The sequence below is a fragment of the Bos taurus genome, chromosome 28 (genome assembly GCF_002263795.3).
Source record: "Bos taurus isolate L1 Dominette 01449 registration number 42190680 breed Hereford chromosome 28, ARS-UCD2.0, whole genome shotgun sequence".
Taxonomy (NCBI): domain Eukaryota; kingdom Metazoa; phylum Chordata; class Mammalia; order Artiodactyla; family Bovidae; genus Bos; species Bos taurus.
Window position 1 is genome coordinate 17,913,963 of NC_037355.1, and position 16,430 is coordinate 17,930,392.

Sequence of the window (16,430 nt, forward strand, 5' to 3'; positions counted from 1 at the left end):
CTTAATAGCACCAAAACCAGCAGAAGTTGCTTAGATGCTATGAGGAGCTATGTATTTTTAAAGAGAGAGATTTAATATACAATCGAGGGATACCCTCAGGCATTCTGTTGAGGTTTCCTGCATAAATGCTGCTGCGTTGGTCATACAGGAAACTGACTCACAGTCGATCTCAAATATGATCTTGTCAAAATACTGCAACTCAAGTTTTTTAACATAGGATTTCTTGAGCTGGATGTGTATATTTACACTAACAGGACAGAGACTAACTGAAGCCTTAGGTGTCTCTCATATATTTTTAAAAAATTATGTAAAATGCCCTTCAGTCAAATCCATTCATATGTAAAAAAATGAACAAAATGGGTTATTCTAATCAAATGTCTGCAGTAAGCATCATAAACTTAAAAAAGAGAGAGAAAGCGCCAGAGAGCTGTAATTTCTCTTTGTAACCCATGTTTATAAAATAGAAAGATCAGATGAAATTTCAAGGAAGATAATTAAAGAGTGATGTGCAAGTCATAATTTGGCTAATGCAAAAGATGGGAGGCTGCGAATTTTTACACTGTCCTTCATGGTGCAGAGTTGTGATATTACTTTAAATTATTAAAATAGTTTCGACATCTTTCAGAATACCGGCTCTTGGGCATGGGCTTTTATTACTTATTGTAATTGGAGGATCTGCCATTTTCTTGCGTTTATCTCTGTGTGTATAGAAACGAGATAGATCTTGCCTTTTATTACTTCCCCATGTTCTGAATCAAAAATGTGGTTTAGATAATGTTAAGTGCCCTAATTCTTACTGCAGCGGACGCAGACGTTATGAAAAAGCATAAAAATACACACAGAGGGTCTTTCCACCTCAAGTCACTGAATATTAGGCATTTGTGCTCTGCCGGGTGTATTAACTTCAGCCATGTGAATATAATTTTCATTAAAGTAATCCTGTTTCAACTAGATGCTGTGACTGGAGGTGAAACGTTGCGAAAGCGTTAAAAATAGCTTACTAGTAATTTCAACATCCTGTAATTTTATCACAGATCAAGTTTCAACTGTCATACTATACAGACCTTATTCCCCATATAGTACATGTTTACTTTTTTAGCATGCCAGACCCACTTTGGAAAGATTGGTGCCAATATAATAAAATCGGGAGGGGGGTTGATACTGAAAGGAGTGGGAGGAGAGCGGGGAAGGGGGTGGGAGAGCGTGGGGGAAGCGAGTACACCATTTTACATCAACACTGCGAAAATGCAATCTAGCCTGGCGGAGGACCGGCAGCTGGGTCGGAGCGAGCGAGGGCTTTGCAGTCTCTGCCTGTTCCTTGTTCTGTCGCTCTTAAGTTTCTCTGTGTTTGCATAATAGCCGTGCATGCAAACCTCGCAATGCTCCAGGGCTCCAGAACAATAAATATACACATTTAAAGCCTTTATTGTCTTACGGTTCATGCCCCCGGTTTTCAACAGCTTAATTTCTGGTTGTATTTAACTAGTTTGCAAATGGATTTTTTCAGTTTCAAACTATTATTGAGGAAGCTCCCCTCCCTTTTTGGCGGGGGAGGGGTTGGGGGTGGGGTAGGAGTCAGTATATTATTCCTGTAGCGCTGGGTTATATAAACACATTATCATTTGAGAGCGCCCTTGGCGTCCATCAGCATTGTAAACACGTACTAGTGTATATACTTCAAAATTAAAGAATGCACACGCAGAACCAGGAGCCTGAATTCATATTCCGAGCAGACTCGCTGCTCGCATTTATTGATTTATCATGCATCGTTTATTGTTCCAGTCCCTAAATGCAGTCGCTGTCCGTTCAATATTGTTTGCAAAATCCTGAGATGTGTGTGCGCTGCTCACTTGTCTTTCTGTTCTGTTTTTTTTTTTTTCTGAGTATTTTTTTTTTGCGAAGCGAACAAATGCATTAATATTTATATGTTTATATAATCGATAACCCACTTTTCCCTTCCACGTAAATAGGCATCAAAAGATAATTTAACAGATTAGTTCTCGAAAACATGGCAGTGAGGAAGCGTAATTTAACTATCAAACAAATCTACATGTCTAATAACAGCAAATCTGCTAAGGAGCATTAGAAAGAGGAGCAGCGCCCCGGAATCTCTGCAGGAAATGTTCTTTATATTAGACATATACAAGCAGGTCCTGTCAGATGCACAGCGGAGCTCGGTAGCTCTCGTCTCCTCCAAAAATTTCATCAAACGACATTGCTAGACCAGGGAGATTGGGAAGAGGGAGATCGCATCTTCACACAATTTTAGGGTAGAATTTATTTTTACAAACCTCCCTATACGTTTTTTGCCTTGATCCATCCGCTTCCCGCCGAGATCGGACGGAGCCTTTCTGTCGATTATGAATTTGATCAACCTACATTTGGAAGGAAACCTACATAGTTCTGACAGGAGCTGAAAATTGAGACGTCAGAGAAATATTAGGACATAATTTCAATCATTTTAGTGCCGAAGGGGAGGCAAAAACTTAGTTTTATATTGAGACAGTAAGCCGGCTGAATGCAGAGAATGTGTCTCCCTTCCAGGACCTGATGCAATCCATTCAAGCCAACAAGTTTGGAGAGAATGTTGAGTTCAATCAATTCAGAACGTCGAGATGGAGCCCAACTCACTCCAGGTATTTCGCTCTCCTCCGCTCTTCCGATCCCGGCACCCCCCGGCACCCCCCAGCCCCCCGGCTCACCCACACCTCTGCACCCACCCACGCCCCCCACAAACTTTTCACCAAACTTTTACCCTCTACATCCCCCAAATAATTTTTATTGTTTTAAAAAAATCCCTGATCATACATACATAATGTAATTTTACCGCCTCAGATGGAGAGGTAGGGAGAGGTGGCGGGGGGTGGGGGTGGGGGGGCCGGAGGTGTTTTTTTTTTTTTTTAAGGGAGGCAGAAAATTTGTGGGCTCTATTATTTTTCCACCCAGCTTTATATCTGTTGGCTCTTCTGTATTAAGAGTGGATGTCTGTGTGTAAATGTGTCTGGGAATAGACGTTTGTGCTCTGATGGCTACATTATTTATTTGGTGCTTTTTTTCCCCTGCAGTGGGTCGGCTCACCGTGTGGCTTGCACGGACCTTACATTTTCTACAAGGCTTTTCAATTCCACCTTGAAGGCAAACCAAGAATTTTGTCCCTTGGCGACTTTTTCTTTGTAAGATGTACGCCAAAGGATCCGATTTGCATAGCGGAGCTCCAGCTGTTGTGGGAAGAGAGGACCAGCCGGCAACTTTTATCCAGCTCTAAACTTTATTTCCTCCCAGAAGACACTCCCCAGGGCAGAAATAGCGACCATGGCGAGGTGGTAAACTTATATCTCCCTCTCTTCTTTCTTTATTATTTTTTCCCGTAGTAATGCTTATTACAGGGCAAGCTTGAAAATACTGTATTCACTTCTGCAGACGAGCAAGATCGACTTCTTTTTTAAAGGGGTAGCGCCACTAGCTGGGGCTCGAGTATTTTGCCATTGTCAGAGTTTGGCTGTCAGCTTTACAAAGAGGATCCAACTGCTGATTTTAGTCAAGATCAAATAACTTGTTTGAGAAGGGTTTTGTTCAAGGATGTGTGTGTGTGTGAGTGTGTGTGTGTGTGTGCGCGCGCGCGCGTGTGTGTGATCTTTCTGTTGCTGCTTGAACATCACATGCTTTTTATATTTTTTGCTTTTTGAAAATTTACCTTCGAGTCTGGCTCGGTCGGGGATGGGTGGATTTCTTTCGGTGGGTTTCGATATTGCTCTTTTTTTTTTTTTTTTAAGTAAGTATTTGATATGTTTAAGAGGGCGGAAATTACGAAATGGAGGCAGAGTGAGATCAAAAGCTATTGAGTTGGCAAAGACGTGTTGAATAAAGTGATAAATGACAGGTACTGGAATAATACATTCAAATAACTTGCAGATCTGCCCGGGCGGATTTCAAAGCGGTCGTGTAACCGGCACAAACACGTTAGGCATTAACAACTATCTCTCGTCCCCACCCCCTCTCCCCGGACAGACCATTTGATGTTTTTACTTTTCAATTACTCCACGCAAAGTGGACGTCTTCCAACGCGATCTTTGGGGATGTGGGGGACGCGGACCGCGGAGGGAAAGGCAGAGGGGTGTGTGCTCGCCCACAGGCCCTGCGGGTCCGGCGTCCTCGGTGCCCAGACGGCGCTCCCGGGGAGGGTGGAGAGGGAACGAGCCTCCCCGGCACGTTTCTGGGCGGCCGCGGGGGCGCTCGTCGCGTTCCTGGGAGGACGCCCGAGGTGAGCCCGCTGTCACCGGGCGCAGGGGCGGCCGCCTCTATTCGGCTCTGTCATTTCATGTGTGACCGCAGTTCTGCGGGCTCCCCTCGTCAGCTGACCGACCTCAGCGCCGTGGTACCTACCCGGGGAACTATTTTGGGGAGGCTGTGCCCACTGCGCGGCGGGGAGGGAGGGTGCGCGGCCGCCTGGCAAGGCTTTGTGTTGTCCAAGCGAGAGCACGGTAATCAAACTCAGACTTTTGAGGGCAGCTAGCTCTGTCTGTTCCAGGCTCTCGAGCTTTCGAGGTAGGTGTAAGGATCTTTTTGTTAAATGAATGGTTCCCCGTTTAACTCATCCCGGAGCGGAGCTCGAAGCTGCCTGCCAGTCAGTCCTTCCAGAATTCCTTGGTCTGATGGAGTTGATTGTACTTTTGGCATCTCCAGTTCACTCCTTCTCCGGGGAATCGAATTACCCATCAGTGGTCTCTGCCGGTTTAATTACTGGAGTTCGTCAAAACGTTCTCCCTCCGATCTGCCTCTTCGGAAATAAGCCCCTCCCTCCTCCCCGAACAACCCCCCCCCCCCCCGACAACACTCCGCCCCTCCGCCCTCCCCGCCAGCTCTGGGTTTTAAACGTTCACATTTCCCGACGTCTGCCGGCAATTTTACAAAGGTGTTGTTTGGAAATACTGTGAAAAATCCTGCAACCTACCAACAGGTTGAGCTCTTTCCTCCTGCCAAGGTCTAGCTCGGGCCCCCTCCCCCGACCCAACTTTCCTGCGCAGCTGTCTTCCTCCTCCTCCCCCTCCTGATTTCTTATTATTTGCTTTTCAAATTTATTACTTCAACATGGCCTGTGATCTGGAAAAGGGAAGGATTAAATATCCAGAAAAGAGCTGGTGCCTAATAGACTTCTGACTAAACCCAGAAGGAAATTATTCAGTGTTTTATGGGATATTTTGTGGCCACGCTCTTTTTTTTTAATTGAAAGTGGAATATTTTTTAAAGACCCTGAATTGACCCCACTTGGTGCAGTTTTAATTTCTGTTGTGTAATTAAATACTGGATTCTGACTTGAGAGTGAAAGAAATATTAGGCAAAGATTGCATCTGGTAAAACAGTTGATAGTGAATAGATATATTTTTAAATACACGATTTTTTACAAAAATATTCTTTATGGGGAAATGTAAGCGAACCATTTTAATGATCTTTGCATTTCGTCATTGCTGTATGAGCCATACCTGAGAAAATTAATCTTGCTATTTAAAAGTAAACTCCAGGGGTTTGGGGGAGGGAGATGGCTCTATTTATAATCCTCAGCTGCGTATACATCGCCTAATATTATGCATGATTTGTTTTTTAATGCTAACACGGCTGGTAATTAGCTGTATGATTATACTTGTATATTTCATTAGGACTTTGGCTGATGTCATTGTGAATTATTCAGCCATATTAAAACAATTTTCAATTGAGATAATGACACGCCTCAAAATTATGCAAATACAGGCTACATTGTGCAAAATAATTATGACAAATGTAAAGCAGGTAGAAAGTTTCCCAATGCAGATCGGTTTTCCACCCTGGTGATGTCATTTCCCCCCTGGCCTAAGTTAGTCATTCATTAGCAGAATAGCAACAGCAGTCTTCTCTGGAGGAGAGCCTATAGAAACCAGCATTTACCTCTGGCACCTAGAGGGGGCAACAGGGCCCTCTCATTAAGACCTTTGCTTTGTTTTCACTTAACTCTATTAAGTTGTTTATATACAGTGAAATGATTTTATTATTGATTTTAAATAGTTTTGAATGATGCATTTGCCATTTGCAGTGCATAACTGGAAGAGGAGGGTCTCCTGGTGATGTGCACTGTTACTTGAGAAAATGTTTAGCACATTTAATCAGCCAGAGCAGTTTATTTAAAGTAGCCAAATGGAGGTTAATAATTTCTTGATTGAGCTGACATCAGCATCCATTTCCAAAGGACAGCCAGGACTCAGTATAGTTTTTTGAAGAGAACCATTCTGTCTTTTTATGATTTCTTGAAATATGAAGACGTCAGTTCTAAAAAGAGGAAAATTATCACTGTGTGAGGTTAGAAATAGCGTCCCTGTGTGGTGTGCTATGATCTTTAGAACACTTTTTTTTTTTTTTTGGCGTGGGAGGGAAATTTTCTTATTGATCTTTGCAGTAATTGTAGGAGGCTAGATAAGGCAGGACTTTGTATGTCCATTTTACAGCTGGAGACAGGCTTGCAGACATTATGTGGTTTGTCAGAAGTCACTTGCTAGAATCTAGACCTTCTTAAATTTTAGGTTTGGTGTATTTTTCCCGCTGAAACCTACTCTTGAAACTAGAGCTTGAATACATTATGTTACATTCTAGACGTGTGTACTCATGTGGGCAGTTCCTTGTACATTTTAGAACTATGACTAGTTAGTCAGCTTTGCTAAAGGTCACCAGATATTTAGGTAGCAGAATCATTCTTATTCTATAAAGTTCAGATAAACCTAGTCAGTGGCATATAACAGTAACAGTTACATTTAATACCATTATTAATAATCATTAGCAATTTATTACTAGTTTAGATAATTATTATAATGTCTGGACTGCTTCTGTCACTGCTTCCTGCACATACTTAGGGTACTGGCAGCTGGTGTGAAGGAGAAGCATTGCAGAGAGTCACATGTTGATTCTATAGTTTACTATTTGTTTGACCTTGAACAGTCCTAAATGCTCTGGGCCTCAGTTTCTTCAGCTGCAAAATGGGAGGGAAAAATAGTAAGGCTGACTGGAGATTGTTATATATACCGAGACATTATTATGGGCAAAACTACTTTATCACTGTAAATTAAATGAATAGAAAATGATTATAGGGGTCTTTAGATAATCTTAATTTATAAATAAGAAACATAATAACAGGTCTATGTAGAGTCTTCTGGGCCTCATCATGATACTGTTTTGAATTATGAAAGTGAAGAGCAGGGCCATATGCAAGGAGTTAAGTGTCTGGTAATTACCTACAATTGCCATATTCAGCCAGTAGCTCTTCAGGGGACGAAAATGGCAAAGTAGGCGGGTAATTGGCTCTGTTACTGGGTAACTTCTGATTATATTCCTTTTCAGATTGCCAAGTGCTTAATCTATTGGCAATATACCCTCTTAAAATAGGTGGATGTATGAGCTTGAATTTCATGGGGTGGATTCTACAAGGCTTGCTGGTCCCCTGCAATAAGAGTGTAAATGAGTAAGCCAGTGTTGTCAGAGAGTCAGGATCAAGCATATCTGGTCATTATAGATTCTAGCATGCAGCCAGGGTTTCTAACAGTGGTTTGACTATCACCAGCCTTACTATCTAGTTAAAAAAAATTTTTAATGCATATTCCCAAGCCCTTATTGAAATTAATTTATATAGAATCTCTGAAATTGGGATTCAGAATTTTGCATTTTAAATTGTCTTTCTCTCTCTGTGTGGATCTTGGGAAAGTTTTAAACTCTGTGCCTCAGTTTTCTCATCTGTAAAATGGGAATAAAGTACCTACTTTGTAGGATTATTTTAAAGATTAAATGAGCTAATATATATATAAAGTGCTTACAACTAAGGTGGGAGATAGTAGAGTTGCTAAAATAATTTACTCAATATTACTATCATTAAAATTAATATTATTGTTCTCATTAAAGTTTGAGACCACTGCCTTGGACCTTCCTAAAGAAAGCTTTTCTCTATGAGAGGGTGATGTATAGGATAGTTTACTAGAACATATAGTTGATTCAAGTGTCACCCCAGATCACGCTGGCTTTCGTCCATATGGTGGATTTAGCTGTGTTGCCATTATAAAAGGCTCCTTAAGGATTTACATTTTATTATTGAAATATGCTGTTAACTGGATCAGCCGGATTTTTTAGAAGATTGCCTGATCGTATCACAGATACATTTTGAAATTCAGGTGCCGGACTGTCCTTGCTTCACCCGTGGGTGGCCTCTCAGCCTCTGGTTTGTTTGCATGAGCTGATTTTTTAGAAGTTTCTGAGATCACCTCAATGTTGTCAGTCAGTTCAGTCTCTCAGTCATGTCCAACTCTCTGCGACCCCATGAATCACAGCACGCCAGGCCTCCCTGTCCGTCACCAACTCCCGGAGTTCACTCAGACTCACGTCCATCGAGTCAGTGATGCCATCCAGCCATCTCATCCTCTGTTGTCCCCTCCTCCTCCTGCCCCCAATCCCTCCCAGCATCAGAGTCTTTTCCAATGAGTCAACTCTTCGCATGAGGTGGCCAAAGTACTGGAGTTTCAGCTTTAGCATCATTCCTTCCAAAGAAATTCCTAGCCTTGGTCAATTTCTTTAACTTTTTCTAAGCCTCAGTTTCTTCTTCTGTCAAATGGATTTAAAGGTTTCTACCTTGCCAGGAGAATTAGTAATACTAAAAGTCCTGAAACAAATGTTGGATGCTGTTATAATAGTTGTTATTTATTGTTAGTAATGATCTTAAGCTAAGAGAAGGAATATCTTTATACTTTGCGTAGCAGGCCCTTTAGAACCAGGGTGAAAACCAGTGAATTATATGGAGAGAGGTTACTAGACTGTGACAGGCATCAGCAAACTAAGGCCTGAGGGCCTAACCTGGCCCACTGTCTGCTTTTGTAAATAAAGTTTTACTGGAACATAGTCAGACTGTTTACGTATTGTTTATAGCTGCTCTCAGGCTATAATGTCAGAGTTGAATAGTTATGACAGTGACCATATGGCCCACACAGTGGAAAATATTTACTCTTTGGCCCTTTACAGAAAATGCTTGCTGACCCCTGGCCTATAGAGTTGATCTGAAATAAGGAATGTGACTGTGTACCTTTTTGTCTTTCTTACTTGGCTTTGGAGCAAGATCCAGTAATAGAAGGAATACTTTAATATGTCAAAAACATTCATATATACAAATTCTGTTTCAGCTTTGAGCCTAGGATGTGAAAATTTGAGAATCAGTAAAATGTACACCAAGTTTTATTTTGTGTGGTTAAGATCCTAATTCCAGCCAATGTTGGATTCATCTATCCTGAATTAATAAAAGCTACTTGTTGAGTGCTAACCATGTGCTCAGTGCTTTGCTAAGTACAGAGATGGATGTGAAACAATGCATGATGTAGCTGTTTTTCTTAAGAAGCTTATCAATCGTGATAGATGAGATCAACACATTTTTTAAAAATGTAAAAGCAGTATGTTATATAACACACTAGTGAATTGTGCTTACAATAAATGCAATATGTTTTCAAAAGAAAGCTCACCGTCTACATGGTTTTGGAAAACGAATGTACTAATCTCTTCAAACATTGACTGAAGACCTACTAGGTGCTAGACAACCAGGTAGAGAGTAATGGAGAATAGCTCAAACCTCACAAATCTCTTAGTCTGCTTCATAGACAGATACTGGTCATAGAAAAGCTGTCGGATTCTGTGTCCCTTAGTTAAGTGGAGATGAACTGAAGTCACTATTTGTGGTCTTTCAGTATCTTTCTGGAAATTAGGAAGTACTGCCTTCACCTTTGAGGTTCATTGGATCCATGCATGCTTATAGAGCACCTACTTTGTGCCAGAGCCTGTTCTAGGCGCCTGGATACAGCAGTGAACAAGACAGACAAGCGCCTCTGCCATCAGGGGGCTTACAGTCCAGTGGTTAGTTTTAACCGCCCCTGTGGGTTGCATATTGTGCTTCCTGTGCCATCTGTGTTCTTTTTCTGTGCTCATCACCCCATCATCTCTGCTCCCACGGCGGTGCTGTTATTGGGGTAGAAAGTTGTGTCTTTACCTCTGGGTCTCTGCACAGCATTCACTGCATTTGTCAAGTATCTACTGAAGGACTTAATGGCATAATTAAAACGCTGTCTTCCCCACAATCTGCTCTCTTTAAGCTTGGCCCAATTTCTTTCTTACTCACAGAAGGTCATTCACCTGTGGCCCAGCTCCAGCAGCCCACCTCGCACGTCTTTCTCTTCTAAAATCTATTATCATTTTGCACCATCAGGTGTGAAGAAGTGCAAAAGGTTTCTTTTTAGGAGAACTCCCCAAAGAAATTAGTGACTATATGGGACTGAATGATCAGGCGAGAGCCAGCATCTCCCACCTCTTTGAGCACTTTTTCAGTTTTCAGCTATCATTCCATAAAAAGTCAGGACTTAGGGGAAGTTCCCTGGTGGTCTGGTGGTTTGGATTCCTTGTTTTCACTGCCAAGGGCCTGGTTCAATCCATGGTTAGGGAACTAGGGTCCCAAAAGCCATGTGGGGTGGCCAAAAGCAATTTTATTAAAAAATAAGTAAAGATTTTTTTTTTTTAAGTCAGGCTTTGGATGGCAAACTGTGAAAAGATAAAACTTGAGGGAAGAGAAGTCACTTCTTACCTGAGTGTTGATTGGCAGTTCCTGCAAACCAGCATGTTTCTCAGACCGATGGTCTTCATGAGGCCATATGTCCAATGACAAATCAAAATTGTAAGCAATTAAAACTTCTCTTGACATTGACTGTCAGGCACATACTAAGGAAATGTTATTTTTATGAAGTACATGAGTCCATACATGTAAATAAATGCTTTGTTATTAATTATTAATAAAGTGTACCATTGTTCATAGTGGCATCTAGTTTTATAGGACTCAGGCTCATTTATCAAAGTCTAGTTTTAACCAATATCCAGGATATAATCGCTGGAATCAAATGCATTTGCCTGTCATTTTTTTATAGCCAGGGTGGTTGGATATTTGCCATCTCCCACTTAGAATAATATTGTAGCTAGTGATTACCCATTGGCTTGGCTTTTAAATAAATTTAAAATAAATTTATTGATTGTTGGCTTAAGGATTCATTGGCCTCTCAGAAATGTGGTCATGGATTCCTGCATTTCTTGAAAAATCTGCTCCCGTGCCCTTGCGTGAGGATGGCTTGGCGTTTTCTAGCGGAACCATGACCTTTGCTGGCTTCCTGGGGGTTAGAACTCAGGCCAGGCTTGGGCCTTCAAAGAGTGCGGCTAACGTCCTGGACTGTGAGTGTTCATTTGGATGACACATTTCAAACATGCAGTCATTGAAAGGGTGCCTTAGAACATGCTAATGGCATCAGTCTCTAGTGCATACTTGCGTAAATTAATTCTGCTTTTAAAATCAGATGCACTGTTAGCTGCATTAAAGATGGATATTTGACATTTATCACACAGACCAGGATGTGTGGTTTAATTGCATGAGTTTCCTGTAGAATCTTGGTGGCTGTATAAAATGGACTCACAGTGGTGAGTGTCCTTGCACACATGACCATCATGTTCAGGGTCTCATCTCCATCCGTGTGCAGAGAGAAAAAGTGGGAGTAGAAACCACATGTTGCTGGTCAATCTAGTGGCCCTGTAAATGTCCCCCTGCCCCCCCACCGCCTTTCCTTTCTCATGCCTCGAGCACACCCTGACTGTGATGTACACCCCTCCTCCCCAGAGTTGAGTTCCAAGCCTGATCAGTGGCACTAAACATTAAACTCTTGTCTTTGAGAATAATAGGCTTTGCTTTCTACACCCTCAAGCATGTTGAGCTACTGTGCAGGCTGGAAAATAAAAATGTTCTAATTGTGTCTTTTAAATAAGCATAGGAGTGAATTAATTAGACCATATTTTGTCTTTAGTTGCTTAGTTACACAATAGTATTCCTGAGCACGAGTAAGATAAATTGGCTCTTTTTGTGCTGCCTGTCCCTTAATCATAATTACTGTATTGCTTAGGAGAGTAAAGCATACATAGATTTTGAATTTTTTATTAATAGTCAAAAATATGCATATGATATATAAAGTATATGCTGTTCAACCTGTTTTATATGCTTTTATGTGGGAAGAAGTTTTATTGTGGTGGTAACATTTGCATTAGTTGCTCAAAGATGTAGTTCTGGGAAATACATAATTGAAATGTTTTTGAATTGCTTTTTCTGGCCTTTTCAATCTTATTCAAAATAATAGTGCCTCCAGTCCTAGAGCAGTCATTCTCATTTGATTTAACATCTTTCTTTGCACTGCACACACGGCGCCCACTTTTAACCCTGCAGAGCCTAGATGAGGTTTGTGATTCACGGACCTCGGACGTCGGGTCTTAGGTTTTGGGGCTCACGCTGTCTGGGGCAGAGGGCAGCCGAACTCCTGTATCTAGAAGCCATTACTCCAGTGCCCTTAGCCCTGGCACACTTCCACGTCCCTTGCAGAAGGCTCCAGGGTTGGAGATCATAAGAGTTTGCTGTAGCTTGGGCTGGACAGCACTGTGTGCTTGCCTTCTGAGGTCTTGCAAAATGGCAAGTGGCTTCTGAGACTTGGGCTTCTAGCCCCCTACCCCCCAACCCCTGCACCACGGAGGGCAGCAAGAGTTGGACAGCTTGATGTAGTTATTGAACAATGGGAGAGTCTGGCTTAAGACCCAGCATGCGTGCTGGGTAAATGTATGTGAAAATCGACCCCATTGTTCTGTTGGATTTGAAAAGCAAGTAAATTATTTACAGATATTTGCTAATTAAAGCACATGTTGTTTTACCAGCACAAAAGAACACATTATAACTAGAGACAAAGAACTAAGTGCAAATAATTTAATCTTGCTATTTTTTTGTGTTCTTCATAAGGAATATGTTAAAAATATGTATTTGTTGTCGTTTAGTCGCTAAGTCGTGTCCAAATCTTTGATGACCCCATGGACTGTAGCCCACCGGGCTCATCTGTCCTTAGAATTTTCCAGGCAAGAATACTGGAGTGGGTTCCCATTTCCTTCTCCGGGATATCTTCTCCACCTAGGGATCGAACTCGTGTCTCCTTTTTGGCAGGCAGATTCTTTACCAGTGAGCCATGTGGGAAGCTCAAAAATGTGTGTGCATATATATATATATATATATATATATGTTAAAGTGTGTGTATGTGTATATACAGATATGTATATATGGTGGTGTGTGTTTGTGTGTGTTTTATTCCTACAAGGGAAGCCACGCACACTATAGAGATAACAGACCAAGTTACTTGTCCCTAGGCTGCTCCACATTCCTCGTGGAACATCAGAAATGGAAATCATTTTGGTTTTCCCTTTAGTCCAAGCTTTGCTTGCCATCACCTAGTTTGAGCTCAGCTCTGAGTACCATTGGGGAAAAAAGGCAAAGTAGCAAGATACTTTACCAAAGAATAAAAACGTTCTTACTTATTACCTTGTCCTCAGACTTTCCTTGGGGCTTACCAGATGGCGCTAGTGGTAATGAACCGACGGCCAACACAGGAGACTTAAGAGATGTGGGTTTGATCCCTTTGTCAGGAAAATCTTCTGGAGGAGGGCATGGTAACCTGTAGGAGCCTGTAGGTTGGTGGGCTACAGTCCGTAGGGTTGCAAAGAGTCAGACATGACTGAAGTGACTTAGCACAGCATAGCAGACTTTCCTTAATGAAGGCCCAGGTATAGTTGTTTTTCTTCTGTGATGACCCAACTTTGGCAGCATTCTGATTGGAAATGGAATGAGGGCCCCTGACCTGTGGTAAAGGAGTCTGATGCAGAGTTGTGATAATGTCCCGCCATCTTTTTCTGGCTGGAACGTTGGCCTGTCCATGGGTGCAGCTGGTCCCTCTGCCTCTGCCATCTGTACAGATGTGTGTGGTGGTAGGCAGGACTGGCCGGACAGCTCTTGGCTTTGGGTTTAAGATGACCATGAACACTTGCCATGGCTGTGTAAGAAAAAGGCTCCTGTCTAATGAGCCTGGGATGTTTTAATAGCCTCACAGGCTACTCAAGTCAAGCCCCCTTTATGTAATAGATGAAGAGACAGGCTGAGAACCATCTTGGGGATGTGCTCAGAGCTAGTGAGTGACGAGTAGAACCAGAACCCAGTCCGTCAGGTACAGTGGTCTACTGCTTTGGGAAAGGACTGCTCTCTTGAGGTGATGGTCTGAGGAAAGCAGGCAAGTGTTTCCCATGGGTATGCTCAGGTGGGCCATCCCAGCAGGATGGTCCTGCACCAGCAGGCTTATACAGTAGGCCTCTAGCAGTGGCTCTGTGGGACATCACTTTTATGAAATCACTGATGAGGGGTGTGGCCTTTATTCTAATGATGAGATACTTACCAAAGAGTGAGTGATTACACGGAAACCAGGCTTGATATTCAGGTCCCCTCTGGGCCTCACCTTTATTACCCTCATTTCCAATTTTTTTCCTGGAGCCAGGTGGGCCCTCTGATCGGGATATTTATATTGTCTCAAGAAAAGCTTTGGCAAGATGGCACTCTTGGTGATAAATGGAATTGGCATTTCTGCCACCATCTGATATTCATGGATGATTTCTTTAATTCAGAAATGACTATTGCAAGCCTACTATGTGCAGGTTCCCTGTACTGGGATGTAACAGTGAACACAGTGACTGATGCGCAGATAAAGATTTCTGTTTTCATGTTACTCATTCTCCCATAGGAAGAAGGAAGAGGCAGCCTGACTGATTTATCCAGAACAGAGAAACCCCATCTCCATACTTGTCATCTTGGAACCACATTCACACCTTCTTCCAGATGCATGACCCAAAGAAAGTGTCCTAACTTGCTCTTTTCCAAAACCATTTGCAAAAGTTTCACCCACAGTGTTTTCAATGAAGTTACAATGTTTTTGACTATTGAGTATCTATAACGTGTCAGGCATTACATGTATATTAACATATAAATCAAATACTCATTTAATTATCAAAGAAATTCTCCAAGCTTGGTAGTATTGTGGTATTTCCATAGTTGATGGATGAGGCAGCTGAGTCCAAAAGACGTCTTAAGTAACTTAGCCAAAGTCACATATAGGTAAGACTCAGGCAGAATTAAAAATGCCTGGTTCTGAATTCCACCAGGTGATTTTCATGTTCCCCCTATTTAGAATAGTTTGAGAATCAAAATCGGGATTTTCAATATATACTGACTTATACTTTGAGCCTTTATGAAAAGTTTCTTTTGGTCTTTTATTAATTTATTCAACATATGGTTCTTAAAAGCTTCTATCCTGCTGTCTCAGAACTAAGCGATCAGATTGACTATTGACTGAGACACGCGTTAATTTGATGGTAATACCACACACCTGTGCACTAAGGCATTTCACCGGCTCCCACAAGCCCATGCGAGGCGCCAGGCACCTCTGAAGTTTCACAGGCAAGGAGACCCAGCCTCAGGCCCTCCAGAGTGGCGTCTGTGTGCAGGTCGTGCTGGTTCCTGGAGAGACAGGTAGGAAATCAGGCGCCTCCTGCCATCCCGGGGCTTCTTGTTGGGTGGGGAGTTCAGGCAGGGCTAATCAAACAATCCAAAATAAACAGGTGACTTTGTGGCCCGGTTAGCCTGGTGAAGGCAAAATACAGGGACCTATGACATGGGTGCCTGCTCTTACTTGGAAGATCTGTGGAGGCATTTTGAACAGGGCTAGAGAGATTCTGGTGAAGATTGGTATGAGGTTTCTTGGTAGGATGTAGAGGTGGGAGCATTCTCCTTTTGGCATGATTTCTGAGCTGAACCTAATCTTGGTGAATCCAGTCAACAGGTTAGACATTGCCCACTGACACCCGTCAAAGAGGGCTACTGTTTTAAATCCCATTAACCCCCTCATCAGAGAAGGCAATGGCACCCCACTCCAGTACTCTTGCCTGGAAAATCCCATGGATGGAGGAGCCTGGTAGGCTGCAGTCCCTGGGGTCACGAAGAGTCGGACACGACTGAGCGACTTCACTTTCACTTTTCACTTTCGTGCATCGGAGAAGGAAATGGCAACCCACTCCAGTGTTCTTGCCTGGAGAATCCCAGGAATGGCGGAGCCTGGTGGGTTGCCCACCAGGGCACAGGGTCGCACAGAGTCGGACATGACTGAAGCAACTTAGCAGCAGCATCTTCAGAGCTGATTTACATCATCAGAATGGCTGTAGACAAGTAGAAAATGGGGCCTACAGGCCTACCAAGGCTTATGGACCAAATCTGACCTGCTGCCTGTTTTGTCAATAAAGTTTTATTGGTACACAGCCACAGCCACTTGTTTACAAATTGTCTCTGGCAGCTTTTACACTATCCTGGAGGAGCTGAGTAGTTGGAACATATGCACAGAGCTTAACATATTTACTGTCTGGCCCTTTACAGGAAACATTTGCCTGACCCCTGGTCTAAAATGATTTTTTTTTGGCTTCTTTTTTTTTTTTTTTTTAATTTTATTGGGAGT

General features: G+C 42.4%; 1 protein-coding gene across 1 annotated transcript in view; it reads left to right on the forward strand.

Annotated features, from left to right (window-relative positions):
- The first annotated feature begins 2,595 nt into the window (after nucleotides 1-2,595).
- Nucleotides 2,596-16,430, forward strand: part of ARID5B (AT-rich interaction domain 5B) — a 192,880-nt gene continuing 179,045 nt past the window's right edge. Inside the window, exons 1-2 of the mRNA XM_024986848.2 lie at nucleotides 2,596-2,636; nucleotides 3,066-3,320. Coding sequence (XP_024842616.1) covers nucleotides 2,616-2,636; nucleotides 3,066-3,320 — 276 coding nt within the window. The 5' untranslated portion in view covers nucleotides 2,596-2,615. The remainder of the gene's footprint in view (nucleotides 2,637-3,065; nucleotides 3,321-16,430) is intronic.